The following is a 24,919-nucleotide window of genomic DNA, read 5'->3' as shown; positions in this document are numbered from 1 at the left end:
CTTTTTTTGTGTTCGGGTAATCTATAAGGACGGCTACGCACTACCACCCCCGGGGGTGTCTCTATGTGGTGTTCTATGAGGTTGGTGCGACCGGGCAGGGGCGAGAACACATCCGAAAACTCGGCCTGCAACTGGGCAACCTCCGTGAGTTGGGTCAGGGAGAGGTGGTCTCCACAGGGGACCGGAGAGGTGCGAGATGCCAATGACCCTTTTTGGACCTCCGGCCCCAGCTCCGCCTTCTCCGGAACTACCGACACCAATGCCACAGGGACCTCCTCGTTCCAGAGCTTCAGCAGATTGAGGTGGTAGATCTGTAGCGCCCCCTCCCTGTCCGTTCGCCTAACCTCATAGTCGACGTCCCCGACTCGCCATGTGATCTCGAAGGGCCCTTGCCACTTGGCGATTAATTTGGAGCTCGACGTGGGCAACAGGACGAGTACCTTATCTCCTAGAGTGAACTCTCTAAGGCGCGCACCCTTGTTGTACAGGTGGGTTTGCCGTTCCTGGGCCTGCTGCAAATTCTCCTGAGTTAAGTGGGTGAGCGTGTGGAGTTTTGCACGCAGATCCATAACGTATTGAATTTCATTTTTGCTCTGCGAAGGTCCCTCCTCCCAATTTTCCCGCAGTACATCTAAGATGCCGCGCGGCTTACGCCCATACAATAATTCAAACAGGGAGAACCCCGTGGAGGCTTGGGGGACCTCTCGCACTGCAAACAACAAGGGTTCGAGCCACTTATCCCAGTTACGTGCGTCCTCACTTACGAATTTTTTGATAATATTCTTGAGGGTGCGGTTGAACCGTTCGACTAAACCGTCCATCTGTGGGTGATACACGCTGGTGCGGATTGGCTTAATACCCAGTAGCCCATACAGTTTGGCCAGTGTTCGTGACATAAACGAGGTGCCTTGGTCAGTCAGAATCTCTTTCGGGATTCCGACCAGGGAGATGATGTGGAAGAGGGCCTCTGCAATACTACGTGCGGAGATATTGTGGAGAGGCACCGCTTCCGGGTATCGCGTTGCATAGTCCACCAGAACCAATATAAAGCAGTACCCTCGTGTTGACCGATCTAATGGCCCGACGAGATCCATCCCAATTCTTTCAAACGGGGTCTCGATTAATGGTAGGGGGTGCAAGGGCGCTTTTGGAATGGCCGCTGGATTTACTAACTGGCATTCGCGGCACGCCATACACCACTTACGGACGTCGCCACGAATCCCCGGCCAATAGAATCGGGCCATTATCCGGGCGAGTGTTTTATCCTGCCCGAGGTGTCCCGCCATGGGATTAAAGTGAGCCGCCTGGAATACCAATTCCCGGCGGCTCTTTGGAATTAACAACTGGGTGACACGCTCCTTCGTCTGAGTGTCCTGCGTCACTCGGTATAACCTATCCTTTAAAATGGAAAAATAGGGGAAGGTCGGGGTGGCGTTCGGCTGGAGCGTTTGACCATCGATTACTCTCACTTGGTCAAATGCATGTCGCAGAGTTTTGTCTCGCGATTGTTCCAGGGGGAAATCCGCGAGGGATTCCCCAATAGAAAGAGGAGGGGCCGGGGGCTCCTCACTCTGTCGCGGAGATGACGTAGACGGCTCTGCGACCGCAGCTCCAGCCAAAATGACACCGGGACCCCCCCCCCGCTAACCGGCAGGACCCACTCTTTACTAGGTGTGCCATCAACCCCCGGAATCCCGGCCAATCAGTCCCCAAGATCAAAGAGTGGGTAAGGCGAGGATTAACCGCCGCCTTTACTATGGATTTGTCCCCTCTGAAATGTATGTGGACCGACACCAACGGGTAGCAGTGAACATCCCCGTGCACACACAACACCTTCACCCCTTGTGCTCCCCCCAATGCCTCATCTTGCACCAGGCTTTGGCGGATCGAGGTCTGGTTCCAACCCGAATCCACCAACGCCTGATATGTCGCCCCTTGTACACTTACCGGTATGCGATACGCTCCGGCCTGATCGAGGGCAGCCTCTGGCGCGTCGGGGATCCGCACCACCACCCCCACCTCCATCGCGGCACACTGTTGCTGCAGGTGGCCCAGTTCTCCGCAGCGCCAGCAAACTGGTCCGGGCCTCCCCTCTGCAGCTGTGGTTTGAGGGTCACTCACCTGAGGGGGGGGAGAGACAGACACTGAAGGGAGAAACGGGAGGGCACCACGGGTGCGGCGGGCCGGCTGGGGTGGAGCCGGCCCCCGCCTCTGTGGTGGGGGGATGGGGCGAGGACGGGACATGGGAGGAGGGGGAAGAGAGAGAGAAGAGGAGAGAGAAGATGATGACATCCGTTGTCCTGCCGCCGGGACAGCCGCCAGATGATCCTCCGCCAGTCCTACGGCCTGATCCAGCAACGCCGGGCGGTGGCACTGGACCCACTCCGCTGTTCCGGCGGGTAGGCGGGCGATGAACTGTTCCAGCGCCACCTGGTCGATGATCCCCTCGGCGTCGCGATCTTCGGCCCTCAGGCACCGCCAGCAGGCGTTCCGGAGCTGCTGGCCGAACGCGAACGAGCTGCCGACTTCCTTCATTCGCAGCGCGCGGAAGCGCTGGCGCTGCTGCTCCGGCGTGCGCCCCACGCTGGAGGACAGCCCGGCGAAGGTCGGCGTAGGCCAGCCGGTGGTCGGCGGGGAGCTGTAGTGCGGCTAACTGCGCCTCTCCCATCAGGAGGGGGAGGAGGCGCGTCGCGCGCTGCTCCATCGGCCACCCCGAGGCTTCGGCGACCTGTTCAAACAACGCGATGAATGCCTTGGGGTCGTCCTGCAGGCCCATCTTAGTCAAGGTGATGGGAGATGGGCCCGCGGCCGGGGCGCTGGTGGACCCCGCCGACGCGAGGAGGCGCCGGAACGCCTCTCGGTCTTCCTGTTGAGCCAGCACCAGGGCTTCGAAGCGGCGCTCCTGCTCCTTCCGGAGCGTGACGAGTGCCTGGTGCTGGCTCTGCTGAGCCGTGGCGAGGGCGTGGACCAAGTCCGCGAACGGGGAGGATTCCATGGGGCTGCAGGACAGGTGCTCCACCTTCCCGGGTTTTGGCACCACTGTGGCAGTTCTTTACGAGTGGGTGGAGCACAGAGGACGGCAGGACAGAGATCAGGTTGGTACAAAGGCTTTTATTGCCACACTTTTCAGTCTAACAATATTTTTCCTCAATAGAGAGACAGACAGACAGACACACACACCAGCGTCTCGTCCGGGGATCAGTCCCCTCTGCTCTCACTCTCCCTCCTTAAATAGCGCGGTTTACTGGGGAGAACACACACAAAACATAGGTTAATCACACTCAGGTGAAGCGATTCTGCCACTTACCTTCCCCAACTCTGCCCTCCTGTCACAGACCGGCGCTTGACCACGCCCCCGCTGCCACACTTACCCATTGTGGTGAACCGTTTTGATCACTTGACCTGAAGGGATTAAGAGTTGGCAGTGGAAGGAGTATTCATTCTTCTCATTGAATGGAATGGAATTTTTTAATCTTTTCACTGAATACCCCTCCCACTCCCAACCCTTTATCCCAAAACAATAGGACATAATTTTTTGATGGTCAGTTAATTGTCCAAATCAATGGAGTAGATTTAAGTTTTTGTGCTTGATACATTCCTAAGACTGAACAGAATCCCCTCAAGTGATCAAAACAATTTGTGACTATGGGTAAGTGTAGAACCAGAGCAGGTGGGTGGAGCACAGAAGCACGGCAGGCCAGAACTGAGTTCTCAGAAACTTATTTTTCTGTATATGTGGCTTTTCAGCTCACTCATTCTCTCACATGCACACACACATGCATTCTGGTCGGGAGAGAGCTCCTTCCTCCGCTCTCTCTCTCCTTTTATAGGACATGGTCACTGGGGAAGACATACAAACACAGGTTAATTCATGTCAGGTGCAGTGATTCTGCCACTTACCTTCCCTGACTCCGCCCTCCATTCACAGACCGATGCTTGACCACACCCCCGCTGCCACATATCCCCACCGCCCGACTCAGGCCGGGGAGCCGTCGGCCTGCAGCTGACTCCCCGCCCCCCCCCCCCCCCCCCCCCCCCCGATGGGAGAGGAAATGCGCCATGACCATCTGCACCCCGGGCCTGTGGACCACCTTGAACTTAAACGGCTGGAGTGCCAGATACCAATGGGTGAGCTGCACATTGGCATCCTTCATGTGGTGGAGCCACTGCAGGGGCGCGTGGTCTGAACAGAGGGTGAAAGGGCACCCCAGCAGGTAGTAGCGGAGGGCAAGGACCACCCACTTGATGGTGAGACATTCCTTTTCTATGGTTCTGTACTGGCCCTTGTGCACCGACAGCTTCTGGCTGATGTACAGCACTGGATGGTCCTCCCCCTCCACCTCCTGGGACAGAACAGCCCCCAGCCCTCTGTCCGACTCATCCGTCTGCAAAACAAAGGGGAGAGAAAAGTCAGGGGAGTGTAACAGTGGCCCCCCACACAGTGCAGCCTTTACCTCAGAGAAAGCCTGCTGGCATTGCTCTGTCCACTGGACAGGATCTGGTGCCCCCTTTTTAGTGAGATCAGTCAGCGGGCTGGTGACATCCGAATAATTGGGTATAAACCTACAATAGTAGCCAGCCAGCCCCAGGAACTGTCTCACCCCCTTTTTGGTCTTGGGCCTCGGGCAGGCCACAATCTCTGCTGTCTTATTGATTTGGGGACGCACCTGCCCATTGCCCAAGTGGAAGCCCAGATATCATACTTCCACCCGCCCAATTGCATACTTCTTCGGGTTGGCTGTGAGACCCGCTCGCCTCAGCAACCTAAGGATGGCCCTGAGGTGCTCTAGGTGTTGCAGCCAGTCATTACAATAAATAATGATGTCATCCAAGTAGGCGGCCGTGTAGGTGGCGTGGGGGCGGAGGACCCTATCCATAAGCTGCTGGAACATAGCGGGCACCACAAACAGCCCAAAAGGAAGTGTGATGAACTGGTGTAAGCCAAACGGTGTGGAAAAGGCCGTTTTCTCTCGGGATAGCAGAGTCAAGGGGATCTGCCAATATCCCTTTGTCAAATCCAGTGTCGAATAAAAATGAGCTGTGCCTAGTCGATCGAGCAACTCGTCAATATGAGGCATTGGGTACGCATCGAATTTAGACACCATGTTGACTTTTCTATAGTCTACACAGAACCAGACCGACCCATCAGCCTTGGGAACCAAGACCACTGGGCTGCTCCAGTCACTGCGGGACTCCTCAATGATGCCCATTTCGAGCATAGCCTCGAGTTCTTCCCGAACCACCTTTTTCTTGTGTTCGGGCAGTCTGTAAGGGCGGCTATGCACTAGCCCCCCCGGGGGCATCTCAATGTGGTGTTTTATGAGGTGGATGTGGCCGGGCAGGGGCGAGAATACATCAGAAAATTCTGTCTGCAACTGGGCGACCTCCGTGAGTTGGGTTGGGGAGAGGTGGTCTCCACAGGGGACCGGAGCGGTGGGCGATGTCAATTTTCCTTTTTGAATCTCTGGCCCCAGCTCTGCCTTCTCTGGAATCACTGACACCAACGCCACGGGGACCTCCTCGTTCCAAAGTTTTAACAGATTGAGGTGGTAAATCTGTAACGCCCCACCCCTGTCCGTTCGCCGCACCTCATTGTCGACATCCCTGACTCGCCGTGTGACCTCAAAGGGTCCTTGCCACCTGGTGATCAATTTGGGGCTTGACATGGGCAACAACATGAGTACTTTATCTCCTGGTGTGAATTCCCTAAGGTGCGTGCCCCTGTCATACAGATGGACTTGACGTTCTTGGGCCTGCCACAAATTCTCCTGGGTTAGGTGCATGACTGTGTGGAGTTTGGCGCGCAGGTCGAGAATGTATTGAATTTCATTTTTACTTGTTGAAGGTCCCTCCTCCCAATTTTCACACAGCACATCTAGAATGACACGCAGCTTACGCCCGTATAATAATTTGAACAGGGAGAACCCCGTGGAGGCTTGTGGGACCTCTCGCACTGCGAATAACAGGGGCTCGAGCCATTTATCCCAGTTGCATGCGTCCTCGCTTACAAATTTCCGAATTATGTTCTTAAGGGTGTGATTGAACCGTTCAACTAAGCCATCCTTTTGTGGGTGATAAACGCTTGTGCGGATAGGCTTAATTCCCAGTAACCCATACAGTTAGCACAGTGTGCATGACATAAACGGAGTGCCTTGATCAGTCAGAATCTCTTTGGGGATTCCAACTCGGGAGATGACGCGGAAGAGTGCTTCTGCAATACTACGTGCTGAGATATTGCAAAAAGGCACTGTTTCCAGATATCGCATTGCATAGTCCACCAGAAATAAAATAAAGCGATATCCTCGTGTTGACCGATCTAATGGCCCGACAAGATCCATCCCAATTCTTTCGAACGGGGTCTCGATTAATGGCAGAGGCTGCAAAGGCGCTTTTGGAATAGCCGTGGGATTTACTAACTGCCATTCGCGACACGCCGTACACCACCTACGGACATCGCCGCGAATCCCTGGCCAATAGAACCGGGCCATTATTTGGGCTAGTGTCTTATCCTGGCCCAAGTGTCTGGCCATGGGATTAAAGTGAGCCACCTGGAATATAAATTCCTGGCGGCTCTTTGGGTTTAAAAGCTGTGTTATTGGTTCTTTAGTCTGAGTGTCCTGCGTCACTCGGTATAACCTATCCTTAATAATGGAGAAATAGGGGAAGGACAGGATGGCATCTGGCTGGAGAGTTTGACCATCTATTACTCTCACTTGGTCAAATGCATGCCGCAGAGTCTCGTCTCGCGACTGCTCTAACAGGAAATCCACGAGGGATTCCCTGAGAGAGGGAGGAGAAGCATGCTGCTCCTCACTCTGACGTGGTGATAACGTAGACGGCTCTGTGACAGCTGCTCCCGCCAATGCCACACTGGGACCTCTCCCTGCTAAATTATGGCAGGCCCCACTCTTCACTAAATGTGACATTAATTCCCTAAATCCCGGCCAATCAGTCCCCAAAATTATCAAGTGGGTAAGGCAAGGATTAACCGCTGCCTTTACTCTAAATTTCTCCCCTCAAAACACAATGTGGACCGACACTAAATGGTAGTTGTGAACATCCCTGTGCACACACAACACCTTCACCAATTGTGCTCTCCCCAATGCCTCATCTTGCACCAGGCTTTGGTGGATTGAGGTCTGATTACAGCAGGAGTCCACCAAAGCCTGATACGTATCCCCTTGGATACTCACTGGTATGCGATACACTCCGGCCTGATCGAGGGCGGTCCCTGGCGCATCAGGGATCCAGACCACCGTGCCCACCTCCATAGCCGAGCACTGATGCTGGAGGTTCCCCGCAGCGCCAGCATACAGGCCCAGGCTCTCCCTCTGCACTGGTGTTTCGGAGCTCACTCACCTGAGGGGGGGGAGACACAGACATGGAAGTAGGAAACAGCAGGGCACCGTGGGTGTGGCAGGCCAGTTGGGGTGGAGCCAGCCCCCGCCTCCGCAGTGGGGGAATGGGGTGAGGACAAGAAACGGAAGGGGACAGAGAGAGAGAAGAGATGGGAGAAGAGGAGACATGCTGTCCTGCCATCGGAACAGCTGCCATATGGTCCTCTGCCAGCTTGATGGCCTGATCCAGAGATGCTGGGCAATGCCACTGGACCCACTCCACTGTTCCTTCCGGAAGTCGGGTGATGAATTGTTCCAGTGCCACCAGGTCGATGATTCCCTCGGCGTCACAGTTGTTGGCCCTCAGCCACCGCCAGCAGGCATCCCGGAGTTGCTGGCCAAACTCGAACGGCCGGCCGACCTCCTCCAGGCTCAGCACACAGAAGCGCTGCCGTTGCTGCTCTGGGGTGTGCCCCACATGTTGGAGGACGACCCTGTGGAGGTCAGCGTAGACCAGCAGACTGTCAGTGGGGATCTGTAGCACGGCCAGCTGTGCCTCGCCCGTGAGCAGGGGGAGGAGGTGCGCCGCGCGCTGTTCCACCGGCCAAATCCATGCCTCTGCTGCCTGCTCAAAAAGAGCAAGGAAGGCTTTGGGGTCGTCGTGTGGACCCATCTTCATTAGGATGAGGTGGGGAGGGTCCGCAGCGGTGGTGATGGTGGACCCCGCCGATGCAAGCAGGTGCCAGAATGCCTGGCGATCTTCCTGCTGTGCCAGCACCAGGGCTTCGAACCATTGTTCCTGCTCCTTCCGGAGGGTGACCAGCGCCTGGTGCTGGCTTTGTTGGGCCGAGGCGAGGGCATGGACCAGGTCCTTGAAGGGGGAGGACTCCATGGGGCTGTCTCCTTCTGCGCTCCGTCCCAGGTTTCAGCACCACTATAGAACCAGAGCAGGTGGGTGGAGCACAGAAGCACGGCAGGCCAGAAACAAGTTCTCAGAAACTTTTATTTTTCTGTATGTGGCTTTTCAGCTCACTCACTCTCTCACACGCACACACTTGCATTCTGGTCAGGAGAGAGCTCCTTCCTCTGCTTGCTCTCTCCTTTTATAGGGCACGGTCACTGGGGAAGACACACAAACACAGGTTAATTCATGCCAGGTGCAGTGATTCTGCCACTTACCTTCCCTGACTCTGCCCTCCATTCACAGACCGACACTTGACCACACCCCCACTGCCACAGTAAGGTAATGTTTATTTCACACATTCCAACACAGTTCTAAATCCACTTTTTACAACATCTTCATTTACCTGTTATTTTTTAAAGTACAATCATGACATACATACTACACAGATACTGTTGTAGCTGAACTTGTGCTGAAAACAAAAGAGTTATATGACTTTGAAAATACTGATTATATTTGTTGAAATTGACAACAAAATCAGAGCATGCCAAAATCTTTAGAGTGACAGAAAATACCCTCAGACCCCAGATGGTTAACCTGTGACTCTGTGTATCTTTCAGACAGCCAGGAGAGAGAGAGAGAGAGAGAGAGCTGTGACACCTTGTTGCATGTGTGTGTAGTGTGTTTGTTTGTCAATTTGTCACCAAAAAGTGTGAAAATAAAAAGAACACACCCGTTTTGAAGCCTCTCAGTTCCTCTGTTTCCCACAGTCAGAAAATTGTTACAAGCTATAACAATGGAATTCTCTAGGGCCAATAAACTGCCTGTTTTCACCACTGATGGGCTCATGATGTTATTTTAAGTGTCTGACAACATGGAAAGGATCCTTACAGAGATATATTCATTGTTTTACCTTTCTCTTCCTCCGCTCTCTAATGCAGTGCCCCATTCAGTGCCTGTAGATGATTATCACACAGGGGCTGTTTTCTGATGCTTAGAAATGGAGAAGTCATGCAGAATTAGTAATTCCCTGACATGGATGGAATATTGAAGTGCAGCAGGTGGGACATGATGTTAACACAGACTTTATTTCTCACTTCAAGCTTGCTTTTCAGCTTTACTAATCTCAATGGCTCACTCATGCACGCGCACACACACACACACACACACACACACACACACACACACACACACACACACACACACACAACATGTGCTCTGGTCAGGAGATATCCCCTCTCTTCACTATCTCCTTCCTTTTCTATTCTCCGTCATCACTGCAAAACACACACAACATTAATTGACAACAGGTGTACTGACTTTGCCACTCACCTTCCCTGGCCCTGCTCTCCATTCACAAACCGATGCTTGGTCTTGCCCCCGCTGCAGCCAACTCCCCCTCGATGGTACAGAAAGTCCACCACCACCATCTGCACCCATGGACCACCTCAAATTTAAAAGGCTGGAGGGTGAGATACCAATAGTTGAGCCGCACATTGGCTTCCTTCATGTGGTGGAGCCACTGGAGTGGCACATGGTCCAAACAGAGGGTGAAAAGGCACCCCAGCAGGTAGTACCAGAGGGTGAGGTCTGCCCATTTGATGTCCAGGCACTCCTTCTTGATGGTGCTGTACTTACTTTTATGCATCAAAAGCTTGTGACTAATGTACAGCACTGGATGTTCCTTGCCCTCCACATTCTGGGACAAAACGGCCACCAGCCCTCTGTCCAATGCATCCGTCTGTAAAATAAAAGGGAGAGAGAAGTCAGGGGAGTGTAAAAGTTGCCTCCACATGGTGCAGCTTTTACCTTAGCCTGTTAGCACTGCTCCATCCATTGGACCAGATCTGGTGCCCCCTTTTTAGTGAGATCAGTCAGCAGGCTGGTGACATCCAAATAATTAGGTATGAACTTGTGCTAGTAGCCAGCCAGCCCCAGGAACTGTCTCACCCCCTTTTTGGTCTTGGGCCTTGGGCAGGCTGTAGTAGCTGCAGTCTTGTCAATTTGGAGTGGTACCTGCCCATGACCCAAGTGGAAACCCAGATGCTGTACTTCCACCCATGGAATAACACACTTTTTTTTGGGTTCGCAGTGAGACCCACATGCCTTGGCGACTCCAGGATAGCCCTAAGGTGTTCTAGGTGCCGCGACCAATCATTGCTATATATAATAATGTCACCTAGGTTGGCCACAGCATAAATGGCATGGGGGTGGAGGATCTTGTCTATGAGCTGCTGGAACATAGCAGGAGCCCCAAATAACCCGAAAGGAAGTGTGACAAATTGGTGTAAGCCAAATGATGTGAAAAAGGGTGATTTCTCTCGAGATAGAGGAGTCAAGGGGATCTGCCAATATCCCTTTGTCAAATCTAGTGTCAGATAAAAGCAAGCAGTGTCTGATTGAGCAACTCATCAATGCGAGACATTGGGTATGCATCAAATTTAGACACCACAATGACTTTTCTATAGTCCACACAGAACCTGACCGACTTGTCAGTCTTGGGGACCAGGACCACTGGGCTGCTTCAGTTACTGTGGGACTCCTCAATTATGCCCATTTTGAGCAGGGCCTTGAGTTCATCTCAAACCACCTTTTTTGTGTTCAGGAAAGCAGTATGGGTGGCTATGCACCACCAGCCCTGGTGGCATTTCAATGTGGTGTTCTATGAGGTGAGTGCAGCCAGGAAGGGGCGAGAACACATTGGAAAATTCTGTTTGCAACCTGGCAACCTTCATGAGTTGGGCCAGTGAGAGGTGGTCTCCACAAGGGACCAGATCAGTTTGAGTGGTTACTTTTATTTTTACCTCCAGCCCCAGCTCTGCCTTCTCCATAACTACTGATGACAATGCCACAGTGACCTGCTCCTTCCAATGTTTTAACAGGTTGAGTTGGTATATTTGTCATGCCCCACCCCTGTCTGTTTGCCTCACCTCATATTTGACGTCCCTGATTTGTCGTGTGACCTCAAAGGGCCCTTGCCACTTGGTGATCAATTTGGAGCTTGAAGTGAGCAATAATATGGGTACTTTATCTCCCAGGGTGAACTCTCTAAGGCACTCGTCCATGTTGTAGAGCCAGACTTGACGTTCTTGTGCCTGCTGTAAATTCTTCTGGGTTAAGTGAATGAGGGTGTGGACCTTTGTGCACAGGTCAAGGAAGTACTGAATTTCATTTTTACTAGTCAAAGATCCATCCTCCTAATTTTCCTGCAGTACATCCAAAATGCTGTAAGACTTATGTCCATACTGGTATAATAAGTCGAATGGGGAAAATCCTGTGGAGGCTTGTGGAACCTCTCATACTGCAAATAGCAGGTGCTCGAGCTATTTATCCCAATTATGTTCATCTTCACCTACAAACTTCCAAATTAAATTTTTAAGTGTTTCATTGAACTGTTCTACCAAGCCATCTGTTTGTGGGTGATAGATGCTGGTGCAGATGGATTTAATTCCCAATAACCCATATAGCTCGCAAAGTGTGCATGACATAAATGTAGTGCCTTGGTCAGTCAGGGTTTCTTTGGGAATCCTGACTCAGGAGATAACACGGAAGACTGCCTCCACAATACTGTGTGCTGAAATATTGCAGAGAGGCACCAACTTCTGAATATCACATTGCATAGTCCACCAGGACTACAATAAAGTGATATCCCTATGCTGACCGATGTAATCACCCAAGGAGCTCCATGCCAATTCTCTCGAAGGGGGTCTTGATTAGAAGGAGAGGGTGCAAAGGCACTTTTGGGGTGGCTGTTGGACTTATTAGTTGGCATACGTGGCATGCTGCACACCACTGACGGATGTCCCCGTGAATCCCTGGCCAATTGAACCTGGCCATTATTCAGGCAAGTCTTTTATCCTGACCTAAATGTCCAGCCATTGGATTAAAGTGAGCTACATGGAATACAAGTTCCCTACGGCTGTTTGGGATTAACAACTGGGTTATCTGTTTGCCAGTTTGATTGTCCTGCAACACTCAGAACAGCCTATCTTTAATACTCGCGAAGTACAGGAAGGAGGGTGTTGCATTTGGTTGGAGGGGATGACCATCGATTCCTCTCACTTGGTCAAAAGAATGATGCAGAGTCTCATCTCACGTCTGTTCTAATGGGAAATCCTTGAGAGAATCTCCAAGAGAGGGAGGAGGGGTGGGCTGCTCTCCACTCCTCATATCATCCTGATGTGGTGCTGATGTAGATGGCTCTGAGACAACTTCCCCAGTGAATGCCACACCGGGATCCCCCTGTGACGTGTTACTGCAGGACCCACCTACTACTACATGCGCCATTAAACCTCTAAACCCTGGCCAATTGGTCCCCAGAATCAGTGGGTGGGTGAGATGCAGGTTAACTGCCACCTGTACACTATGCTTTTCTCCCTGAAATAGAATGTGAATGGACACTAGTGGATATTTGTGAACATCTCCATGCACACACAAAACTATCAGTACTTTGTGCTCTCCCCAGTGCCTCACTTTGCACGAGGCTTTGGTGGATTGAATTCTGATTACAGCTGGAATCCACCAACACATGATACATATCTCCTTGAAAACTCACTGGTATATGATACACTCTGGCCCGATCGAGGGTAGTCTCTGGTGCATCAGGGATCCAGACCAAAGCTCCCACCTCCATCACAGAGCACTGGCCCTGGAGATGCCCAGGTTCCCTGCAGCACCAGCATACCGGCCCAGGCTTCACCTCTGCACCAGCGATATGGGAGTCACTCACTTGGGGGGGGGGGAGACACAGACATAGAAGGGGAAGAAGGGAGGGGGACACCATGGGTGTGGCAAGCCAGCTGGGGGGCGGCATCCCCTGCTTCCATGGTGGGGGAACAGGGCGGGGATGGGGAGAGGTGAGAGAAGAGGAGAGAGAGAGAAAGAGAAGAGGTGGAATGTCCGCCTGCCGCTGGAACCGCCGCCAAATGGTCCTCCGCCAACTTGATGGCTTGATCCAGTGATGTTGGGCGGTGGCACTGGACTCACTCCACTGTTCCTTCCGGCAGCCGCGTGATGAACTACTTCAGTGTCATCATGTCATTTATCCCCTCGGTGATGTGATTGTCCACCCTCAGCCACCACCGGCAGACGTCCCGGAGCTATTGGCAGAACACAAATGGCTGGCCGACTTCCTCCAATGTCAGTATGTGGACGTACTGGTGGTGTTGTTCTGGGGAGTGGCTTACATGCTGAAGGATGGCTCATTTCAAGTTGGTGTAGACAAGCTGACTGTTGGTAGGGAGCTGTTGCACAGCAAGCTGTGCCTCTCCAGTCAGCAGCGGTATTAGACATGTCATGCATTGCTCGACTGGCCACCCCATGCTTTGGCCTCTTGGTCAAAGAGCACAATGAAGGCTTCTGGATCGTCATGCAGCCCCATCTTGGTGATCGTGATGTGAGGTGGGTCCACAGCAGTGGCAGTCGAGGACCCAGCTGATGCAAGCAGGTGCCAGAATGTCTGGCGAGCTTCCTGCTGGGCCAGCAGCAATGCTTTGAAGTGTTGTTCTTGGTCCTTTTGGAGGGCAATCAGTGCTTGGTGCTGGCTCTGTTGTACGGCAGCAAGGACATGGATGAGGTCCTTGAGTGGGGCGGACTCCATGGGTGGTTCGTTTCAGTATCCCAGCTTTCGGCACCACTGTGGTAAGTCCCTGACATGGGCAGAAGACTGAAGCGTGGCAGGCAGGAAATGATGTAAACACAGACTTTATTTCTCACTTCGGGCTTGCTTTTCAACTTTACTAATTTCATTCACTTGCTTGCTCACAGACACGCACACACACACACAAAACATGTGCTTTGGTCGGGAGAGATCCCCTCTCTCGATTCAGTGTGATGCATTGAATGGGGCACTGCATCACAGCCTGTAAGAAGAAAAAGGTAAAACAATGGCTATAGAAACAGTCATTTTCTCCAGTTTCTTTACTGGAGTTATTGAGGTAAACAGACACGGGTGTATCTCTGTAGGGATCTTTTCCATGTTGTCAGTCACATATTATGAGCCTGACAGTGGCAAAAACAAGTGGTTTACTTTGATACATTATTGTATAGTCATTTTGTGTTTGCCGGTTATAGCGTTCTAACTCAATACTGGACCAATTTCAATTGGTTTTATCCGTAGTAATTATTTGGACCCAAAGTGATGGGAAAATAGGGCCCAGGTAAAAAATATATATATATATATATATATATATATATATATATATATATATATATATATATATATATATAAATCCTGAAGTTTCCCTTTAAGTCCTGACTTCTTTATCGAGTACAGTGTCCAGCTTGCAGCAAGGCTGACCATCCAAAATCTAGAACCCTTTCTGTTACTGACTTGCTAGCATAATACTAAATTAGGAAAGCCTTACCAAACTATCCTTGTATGACTAATCACATGCACTCACATAACTGAATACAGGGCTATTTTTTTCTGTACATACTACGGTATACTGTATGTTGGTTTAAAAAAATATAAAAAATACATGCAACAATAAAAAATGCCAGTAGTATAGGAAAATATAGCAAGAGTGTAAAAACACACACAACATGTTTTGCAAATGCAAGGACAGTACTATATGTATGTGTTTGGGCTGATTGCTGCCAGAGACCGCTGTCCGCTGATAGGCTTGGCTTCCATACAGCAGCTATTATGCATTAGAAAAGAGAGGCAACAGACAGATTTTCTCAGCTTTTTGGGAGGCCTTGGTTTATATAACAGCAGTATGATTTGGGGCCCAGAACCAGGGGGTTGCAGGGGCCTTTTCAGAGGAGATGTCTGGACTAGTTATGTGAGAGAGTTTTCTTTAAGCCTACTGACTACGTTAAAATAATGATACAATCTCTGGTTCTAATACCACATTTGTTACTCTATTGCATCACATCCAGTTATGGCAATTCTGCACAGAATAACAAAGAAAATTGGTGACTACAGAATACATCTGCACAGTCTTCTCTATGGCTGTTTATGAGAAAGCATGGTCAGAATGTGAGAACATGAAAACATGTTTGTTTGCCACACATATAGCTAGTGTGTGGCAGGTTTTAATCAGATGCCCTACTTTTGAACTCGTGAAGAAACTCTGAAATCCTTCCAGGAGGGAAAGGGAGAGAGAGAGAAAGAGAGATAGAGAGATGGACTGATGGATGATCGTATGAGGGTGCCCATGGGCTTGCACTGAAAGGGAAAGTGCTGATTCCAGCACAGCAATTACTGCTTATCTACTGTCTCCAGAGAGCACTAAAGTCTGCTTCTAAAAGGCCCAGTCAATGAGAAATTAGTAATTTCACCATCAATGGAACTTAGAATGTTCAAAAAAAAAATCATATGTAGAAACAGCAGCACCAAACATTGTTAGCTCCACATAGTATTGTCTCCGTGATGAAAAAGTAACTTTGAAGCTGAATGATTTTTGTTCTGGTTGCACTGGTGGCAGTGGGGTGCCACATCACAATGAGGGCAGTGTCATTTGTGGCCTCCGTATCCTGGCGGCACACCACTTATTTTTGCCATGGTGTTATTGAAAGCAGAACATGTCTTGAAAATCACCATTAGACAAACAACATCATTTAGGCAGGTCAGAAAGCCAAATGGAGAGTTCAAGTATTACTTTCCTTCTCTTATTTTCCATTTTTCTCCAACTGTGTGTACATGTGTGCATGTGTGGTGGTGGTGGTGGTGGTGATGTTTTTGTTGTACACGTTTTTGTATATAGATGGGGACCAAATGTCATCTCAAAGATAGGAATATCTGACATTTTTAAACTTGTGGAAACATTTGGCTGGTTGCTTATGTTAAGATTAGGTTTAGGTGTTTTCATTAGTTCTATTAATAATTACTAGTTGAAGGTCTTCACAAAATAGTAAGACGTGCACGCCTGTGTGTGTGTGTGTGTGTGTGTGTGTGTGTGTGTGTGTGTGTGTGTGTGTGTGTCCACAGAGAGAAAAAGTCTTGGGATGGGGTGCAAAAGAAAGTCCAACAGGCAACAGGGGCATCTGTGTTGAATTAGGCACAGTAGTCAGTCGTAGTTAAATTCTCAGTGGAGGAGGAATCAGAAGCTGTAAATTTTTAAAAGAAGGAAACTCCTTGCACGCAGACATCCCTGCTCCACTCCACATTGCTTCACAACTTAGACATGTTGCCAGTTGTCATTCCTTGCTTTGTGAGGAAAGGAGGAGGGGGAAGGGGAGGAGGCAACCAGTGATAGCCTGTTGAGCAATGATGTCTAAATCTAGAACATCATATTTGTGTACTTGTGTGTCATTCGGTGTGTCATTGTGTGCATTGTGCTTGAATGCTTTGCAAATTGATGTTTGGTATTTAAACACCCCCCTCATTGTGTGTGTGTGCGTGTGTTTGTGCACGTGCGCACATGTGTACATGTGTGTCCTGTGTCTGTTCACCAATGACTGACTGTTTTTGTGTTGGTCCCTCTCTCTTCAGGCCAGGCTCCTGACACCCCCTAGAGCTGGGCTTGTTGGTTTAGTGGCTGTTGATACAATGTGTAGAGCTTGGATGTGAAACAAGGTAGAAAGTTGTAACTGGGGTTTTATGGGGTCTGCAGAGGAGATCCTCTGAAGTTTTATGTACTTCTTTCTCCTTGGGGTGGTTTTGTTACCAGGACAGTGATGCTTCCTCTATATAAATCGACACCTAAATTGGAGAGATGGAGTCTTTCTACTCTGTCATGATCTCAAGCATAGGTCGCATTAACCGACAATTGTCCGTCGTTGACAGATTTTTTTTAGCTATGACGGAAAAATCTGAAGGCCGTCGGTCATTTTGATGTATGTTTACCGTTACCATTACCAATAACAATAATAGCCTAATAATAACAATAATAAAACACACAATTGAAATGATTGGCAAGTTGTGGCAGAGTTTTCTTACATACAGTATACATAGTCTTCACTGCCGTCACTTTCAATCTGAGCCGACGTTGCGGCAGTCTTGATGTTCAGTGCATAGGCTACTCATGTATACATTGTAGCCACTGCGCAAGGCTGTTCCCCCCATCGCGCTCCTGACCGCGCTCTGACTTTTCTATCCACTAGCACAGTGAGATGTATTAATGTTTCCCTTCTCTGCAGAAGACACGTCATTTTTGCTATTAAAAAAAGAGATGCATTGGGTGGCGGCACGGTGGTGTAGTGGTTAGCGCTGTCGCCTCACAGCAAGAAGGTCCTGGGTTCGAGCCCCGGGGCCGGTGAGGGCCTTTCTGTGTGGAGTTTGCATGTTGTCTGCGTGGGTTTCCTCCGGGTGCTCCGGTTTCCCCCACAGTCCAAAGACATGCAGCTTAGGTTAACTGGTGACTCTAAATTGACCGTAGGTGTGAATGTGAGTGTGAATGGTTGTCTGTGTCTATGTGTCAGCCCTGTGATGACCTGGCGACTTGTCCAGGGTGTACCCTGCCTTTCGCCCATAGTCAGCTGGGATAGGCTCCAGCTTGCCTGCGACCCTGTAGAAGGATAAAGCGGCTAGAGATAATGAGATGAGACAAATGTCGATTTATTGTATTCTTCCCCAGCAAGCTTAGGAACATCACTGCTCGAATATCTGCTAAACTATCATTTTAATGAGAGCACGGGTAGACAAACTAACATTTAAACATAACTTCGTTTTATTTAAGACCTTCCGTGTCAGGTTCCAGGCTCCGCCGAGCCGAGACGCGGGGTGCAGCTGCACCACTGGTGCAGAAAGACCGCATGCTGCAGGATTTCCTCCCTATGAAGAGAGTACTAGCAGGGTCGGGAAATCCAACTTTCAGAAGCTCTTGCCGGCTTCTGATCACTTCCCTGGGAGAAATGTTTCCCGACTTCAGAACTTTGGCTGAAGTGGCGCTGGTTATTCCAGTCTCCAGTGTCGCAGCAGAGCGCGGGTTCAGCCTTCAGAATAAAATTAAAACGTCAGTGAGAAGTCGTCTGTCCGAGGCAAAGACGCAAAATTTAATGACAATTGCCTCGGCAGCAGTCTCCATTGACGACTTTGATTATGCACAAGCGAGCTCCCAATTTAAATCCATGCGGGCCAGAAGGAAGGTTTGAGCTCACGCAGACAGGTCAAATTAGATTGTCACTTAAATCGTTGTAGTGGACTGTTCATATTTTAACTGCAATTGTCTTGCTACATTGTAAAATAACATTGTTCATATGCCCGTTAAGGCACAACAGCCGCAATGTTTTTAGCGGAGGGAAAATGGGTTCACAAGTGACCGAACGTCAGAATCTCTGTTCATCTTTTTGCATCATAAATACATAAATAAATGATTAAATAATACAAGCTTGTTCTGTGAATTAATTTTTAAATGAAAACCCAGATAGCAGAGGGTCGTTGATTCGACGTGGAATCATCGGCATGTTCTTCGACCTATACGCCGTCGAATCACCGTCGATCACCGACGTTGATTCAACACCGCTTTGCTCATACGAGTTTCCGTTGAAACGACGTTGAAAAGTGGCTGGTGGTCGACAGAGAATAGACCCCCTTTCACCCTTTATTCAACTACGTATTTTGGTCGATTTATAGTTGAATTTTCGGCGATGATTCATCCAACTTTACTTCCTGTTTTATGTACAACAGGAAGGCTACAAATTAAGCAAAACAGGCTAAATTAAACTAGCTAACAATAAAGCATCGGGGCTCTTGCCTAGGAAGAACACACACATGCATACTTCAACCATGAAAGTGAAACTTAATTTATATCAATGTGTGTAGGCTACGTCCTGTTTAATGTACAACAGGATATAAAAATGCATGCAACAATGCACCTCTCCTAATGTTTGTCAAGCTATCTAATGAGGCATAACTTTTAACATTTATAAGGAACAGAACACACTTGAACAAGTTCTTAGAAACATTTTATGATTTATTTATAATTGTGGCCTATTCCTCCTGCGGCGCAGACCTGTACATGGAAACAGAAAAACATAACCAAAATTAATTTGATGCAGCATTGATAAAGAAAGTCAGCAGTAGGCTATGGGTTTCTAAATGCCACCCTACCTCATTATTTGGACATGGGGAAAAACTATATTTAAAATCCAAAGAGGGATGGAGGGAGGAAAATTAAAACAAAAGAAAGAAATGAAATATAGAGTAGAGAATATTTGATAAAATTATGTTTTTATTCAGTAAACATTTTAAAAAATGTTCTACAACACTCTAGCCTAGTGACTTACCAGTAACAAAATAGACTTGAAGTATTCAGATCCGCTCTGCATAAAGCAGCTAAATCCTCTCTCTGTCTCCTGGCAGAAAGCTCCTTGGTTTGCTTGTGTCTCAATCACAGCTGGTATTCTGTAGAAAGACTTCTTTTCACCTTTCCCATCAGCTTTGTTAGAACACCCTAACACAGCACAAAAGTTTACCATTGTAGGTTTATGATGAACCAAGTGCCTCGTGGGTTCACATACCGCGCGCTGCCTTTATTTCCCCCAAATCACGAGTTTGTTGGTCTTCCAATGTGGCGCAGGGTTTGTTTACTTCCGGTTTCGGGTGACATCAGTGAAAGGGGTCTAATGGGGGCATTACCGCCTCCCACTGGATTGGGGTGTAAAGCAGTCTGAACAAAACGTGTAAACATAAACATAGGAGAAATGAACCCGTTTTTCTAACTCGTTCTCACTTAGTCTACTTTTCTTTTTTGATTAGTCTGGATTTGATATTGTAAATTTAAATGTGAATCAATGTATATTCATCGGACATGAACAAATGAATAAATCTTGAGTAATCTTGAGGCGTGTGTGTCCGGGGCGCGGTGTCGCGGGGGGGGGATCGAACGAACCCTCCGATCTCCCCTGGCTACGGGCCAGTTGATCATCCTACCAATGTTGAAAACTGGCCGGCAAAAGTGACGATGGTTCAACGTCGTATATTCAACCTTCTCTGACGGTCGACAGATCAACCTTTACCCACGTTGATTCAACGGTGATAAATCGACCCTCTCAGACGGCGGAGAAATCGACGTTTCACGGCGCCGTTTCAACGTTGATTTTCTGACGTACGACGGAAACCGACCATTCTGACCAAAACTCTACGTCGTTTCAATGACCCTCTGCTATCGGGGAATGAGTCCATGAAAACACAAGTTATTAAATATATAGCATTTATAGCCTATATACATTGTCATTTAAAAGTAAAAATAAAATGACAGATAATAATGGACAATGACGGAATTTTTACGACCCTGTCCGTCAAAATGACGGACAATGAAAAAGTCTAACGTAACCACTGATCTCAAGTCAATTTTTGATCATTATTCTGTTATTATACTATACTCTGAATATACAGTTAATAAATACAAACATAAGGACAAATATGCATGTTGCTGGGCGGCACGGTGGTGTAGTGGTTAGCGCTGTCGCCTCACAGCAAGAAGGTCCGGATTCGAGCCCCGTGTTCGGCGAGGGCCTTTCTGTGCGGAATTTGTATGTTCTCCGCGTGGGTTTCCGGTGCTCCGTTTTCCCCCACAGTCCAAAGACATGCAGGTTAGGTTAACTGGTGACTCTAAATTGACCATAGGTCAATTTAGACTATGTGTCTATGTGTCAGCCCTGTGATGACCTGGCGACTTGTCCAGGGTGTACCCCGCCTTTCGCCCGTAGTCAGCTGGGATAGGCTCCAGCTTGCCTGCGACCCTGTAGAAGGATAAAGCGGCTAGAGATAATGAGATGAGATGCATGTTGCTTAAAATATTCACTTGAAATATGGAAAGGCTTGCACTGTCTCACCACTGACCTGTTTTCAATAAGAGCCCTTGGCTGAAAAGAGGAAAATGCAGAAAAGATTGCAAGTTTTTGATCTGGATCTGGATTGCATTTCAACTGTTTCCTGCTGTTTTGTTTAGTTTTAGGTGCTTATGTATTTCCTGAGAGGGTACAGAACATTAGATAAGCATTGGATTCCATGGCCATGCTGCATTCCAGACTGCCTTAAATCTGCCATTTGAGAGGGAATAGGGAGAGAGAAAAGAGAGAGTGGGGTCAAAACACAATAAAAAAATGCAGTTCCCTTCTGTGTTTAGTTTTGTGGATGTGAGTAAAAGAACATTTGCCACAATAATCTATGCCTTGCCAACAAAAACTGTTTGACTTCACAGAAACTGGTTCAACAAACATCTCTGACATTTCTTTTTTTTTATGACCAGTCTTTTGGCCCTTGTCATAAAGAGATTAAGAGATCCATGTATGAGAAGTGTGTTTTATTCTGTATTTCTCTGAAAGAGGTGGACTTTGTGTATACACACAGCCACTTTCCAGTACTCTGAATGTGATCAAATAAAGTTTGTGCCGAATGCTTACAACATTTTAAAATACCAGACACCCACAATAATTTGTTGGCTTAATGGTTTAAATTTGCTATCATGCAATGTACAAGCATTTTTATGCATCTCCATAAATGAATAGGGTAAAAATTGATCTATAATCATTTTACTGTAACTGAGTGGTCACTAAATTAATGGTTTGCTCAGTGGGTTTTTCAGATTTGTCAAGTGTGCAAAAATTTTTATCTTATTTTTACTTAATAAAAAGTTTGTAAAGATATGTCAACTTAAGCACTAATTTGTATTGATCCAATAAACAGAGGTGGAAAAACCCGGGTGCAGAAAGTAAAAACCCTGCCACATTTTTGCTCCAGCCAATTCAGTGAACCAGCTGATCCTAATTACCACATCCCCTAAGCCAGGTTGATGAGCTAATTGGTGAAATCATCTGTGTTGAGCGCACAGGCAGAAGGAAAACCTAAGCAGGACTTTTACTTTGTCAATCCAGTTTTTCCACCTCTGCCAATAAACATTGTGTTTTGCAACACTTAAGGCTCACCACAATGCCTCAGTGAGAGAAAGCTTTAGAGGCTGAATGATTTCCCGTCAAAGCAGACCACTACTCGCTGTTGGCCTATGTTTGGCAGGAATGTTGCTGATCCATTTCACAACCAGTGAGCTGACATTGGTTGGATGGGATCAGTTGCATGCTTGCCAGTGTGGTTCCATTGGGAGGAGAGAAGACAATGGTGGTGTTTGGACAGAAAAAAAAGAGAGAGAAACAGAATCTGGCTGGCCTAGCTCTTCCAATGGCTCTGATGGGGCTCTGCTAATGTCTTTACAAGCATTCCACACTCCTGAAATGACTTATTAAATCAGCTGAAATGACCCCTGACTCCCACCGCCTTTGCTCCTGACAGCTTTATACACTGCAGACACGCTATTTATTATCAGTGGCCGCCTTTGCAATGACCGCTGCCTCTGCTCACTCTCATTAAGAGATCCATCACAGACACTAAGTTTTTTTTGTTGAGGAAGGGGAGGGTTTTTTTTCTATTTTTGGGTATTATTTGTCAGTGTAAGCTTAAAACTCCAGAAACTAAAGTTATCACACCTAGCTATAAGGAAAAGCTGATATAGCTCTTGTTCCTTAGTCGGACTCTATGGCCACCCTCACTTGTGCTGATGGGAAATGGAACAAACAGGTGTCCTGTGAGCCAGTGGACTGTGGACGTCCAGACAAGTACCACGTGCACCCAGCTAACTTCAGCTTCACTGAGGGCACCACCTTTGGCAAGAAGTGCACTTTCCAGTGTATACATCCAGCGCAGCTATTAGGTGAGTTCAGCACAGTAGATCCACCAAGAAAGTCACTGGGTTTAATAGGTCTATGTATGTAAATGTATGTAAATATGTAATATGTAAGCTACATAAATGTCTGTTGATTCAACCACAAAACAAAATGAAAGTCTTGAAATTATTTAATGACAATGATTTTTTAAAAATGTTAATCCTGCATTTATAGTGTTGTTTTGTATTACAGCATAGTTTAGTTGAAACTCAAGGACACATTGACAAACAGGTTAAACTGCATGATATCAGGTTTTTATGACTAAATCAACTGATACACATGTGAAACACAGTCCTCCTATTGTAGGGAAAACGTAATAATAACAAAAGCATAACAAAATTCTTCTTCCCTAAACATGGAAATTTCAGTCTAGCTACCACTTAATAAAACAAACTTTTTTAGTGTTTGTTGATGAAGTTTGTTTTATTAAGTGGTAGCTAGACTGAAATTTCCATGTTTAGGGAAGAAGAATTTTGTTGGAATTCTACCACCCAGGTCACTGCTTTTCAGAGTATGAACAAGCGGAAACATGTGATTTCTTATAGGCAGCAATAACGTGCTGACATGTATGGAGGATGGCATGTGGTCCTTCCCAGAGGCTATGTGTGAGCTGCGCTGTCCCATGCCTCCTTCCATCCCCAACGCTATCCTGCAAACCAAACGCTGCAGTGCCAGTGGTCTCAAAGTTGGCTCTTTCTGCAAGTACAAGTGCAAGCCGGGCTATCATGTGCTTAGTGCTGACAACCCCAAAAGGTGAGTCACTTCTAGCTCTGAAAACACCAACTGACTGTTATGATTACAAATTGATTACATTAGTGTACAAACTGTAAATAGTGATTACATTCATAGATGACTAATTAAAATACACTGACTGGCTATCCTTAAGGCATTAACACTATGCCATTATCAAGTATTTTTTACATTGAACAATACATTTTGGATGTTGTAGTTTCACAAAAAAAAATAGTAGATAAAAGAAAAAGGCAGCAAAGTGCATTCACCTTTATTCTCATCAAGAAATCCAGAAAAAGACCAGAAAAGCATTGAATATGCAAAATAGAAACTCCTGCAATGCTACATGCTCCACAAACCCTGGTTGCTCTATGGCCTATATTTACATATTGGAACATGATTGGCTCTTATAATTTATGATGCAGTTACACTTGTCTCTCGTATGTTTAGAATTGGCAGATTGTAAATTGATTGAAATTGTAAAATGTAAATTGTATGATTTTAAATTGTTTGGGAGTGGGATCCTGGGTAACTGAAAAAAAGATGTTGGGTCATGTTGGATCATGCTTGTGTGGCCCTCTGTGACCTGTTTACCATGTTTTGGTGTAAACTGGGCTTTGTTCATTCATATTCAGACGGTCATTCACACGACAGTGTACAGAGAACGGTACCTGGCAACTAGGCATGTGTGTGCCAGTGATGTGCGAGCCACCACCACCAGTCTTCCACGGCAGCTACCAGTGTACTAATGGCTTCCAGTTCAATAGCGAGTGCTGGCTGAGCTGTCCTGAGGCCAGTCACATGGTGAGAGAACACAGTCTCTGCAAGCAGATCTGTCACCTCTCAGACTTGACTTGGTCTAAAGTTTCTTACTGACAATCTGCTCACCGTTTGCATGGTTTTCTTGAAGTTTCCTTTTGCTGTTGTTAATTTTCTCATTGCATGTTGTGTTATTAAAGAACATCCCACTGACACAATCTGTCTTGGTCATCACAGTCTTGGAGTGTTTGTTGCTATATTTATATTCATGTGGAAAATGGCAAAAACTCTGAACTTGTTTATACTGTAACTCATACAACCCCAATTCCAAAAAAGTTGGGATGCTGTGTAAACTGTAAATGAAAACAGAATGCGATAACTTGCAAATCATGGAAACCTAATATTTAATTGAAAATAGTATAAAGACAACATATCAAATGTTGAAACTGAGAAATTTTATTGGTTTTTGAAAAATATAGGCTCATTTGGAATTTGATGTCAGCCACACGTTTCAGAAAAGTTGGGACAGGGACAAGAAAAGACTGAAAAAGTTGTGTAATGCTTAAAAAAAAAACCTAATTTG

The 24,919-nt window shown here is 47.6% G+C and overlaps 1 protein-coding gene and 1 long non-coding RNA gene across 6 annotated transcripts in view; one reads left to right on the top strand and one right to left on the bottom strand.

The window, feature by feature from the left end:
* pappab (pregnancy-associated plasma protein A, pappalysin 1b) overlaps nt 1-24,919 on the top strand; it is a 303,242-nt gene that overhangs the window by 218,359 nt on the left and 59,964 nt on the right. For 2 of the 5 annotated variants that reach the window (XM_060906903.1, XM_060906904.1), the window contains exons 15-17: nt 22,649-22,832; nt 23,391-23,598; nt 24,213-24,381. In XM_060906903.1, coding sequence (XP_060762886.1) covers nt 22,649-22,832; nt 23,391-23,598; nt 24,213-24,381 — 561 coding nt within the window. Of the gene's footprint in view, nt 1-22,648; nt 22,833-23,390; nt 23,599-24,212; nt 24,413-24,919 lie in introns of all 5 variants that reach the window. The other 3 variants (XM_060906902.1, XM_060906900.1, XM_060906899.1) reach the window with 3 other exon arrangements.
* Nucleotides 19,077-19,726, bottom strand: LOC132872231 (uncharacterized). The gene is made up of 2 exons (XR_009651400.1): nt 19,411-19,726; nt 19,077-19,136 (listed from the first exon to the last, which is right to left on the bottom strand). It is a non-coding gene; the product is annotated as an uncharacterized LOC132872231 (long non-coding RNA).

The sequence above is a fragment of the Neoarius graeffei genome, chromosome 24 (assembly GCF_027579695.1).
Source record: "Neoarius graeffei isolate fNeoGra1 chromosome 24, fNeoGra1.pri, whole genome shotgun sequence".
Taxonomy (NCBI): domain Eukaryota; kingdom Metazoa; phylum Chordata; class Actinopteri; order Siluriformes; family Ariidae; genus Neoarius; species Neoarius graeffei.
Note: the sequence above shows the minus strand (reverse complement) of the source record. Positions and strands in the feature narration are given on the sequence as shown.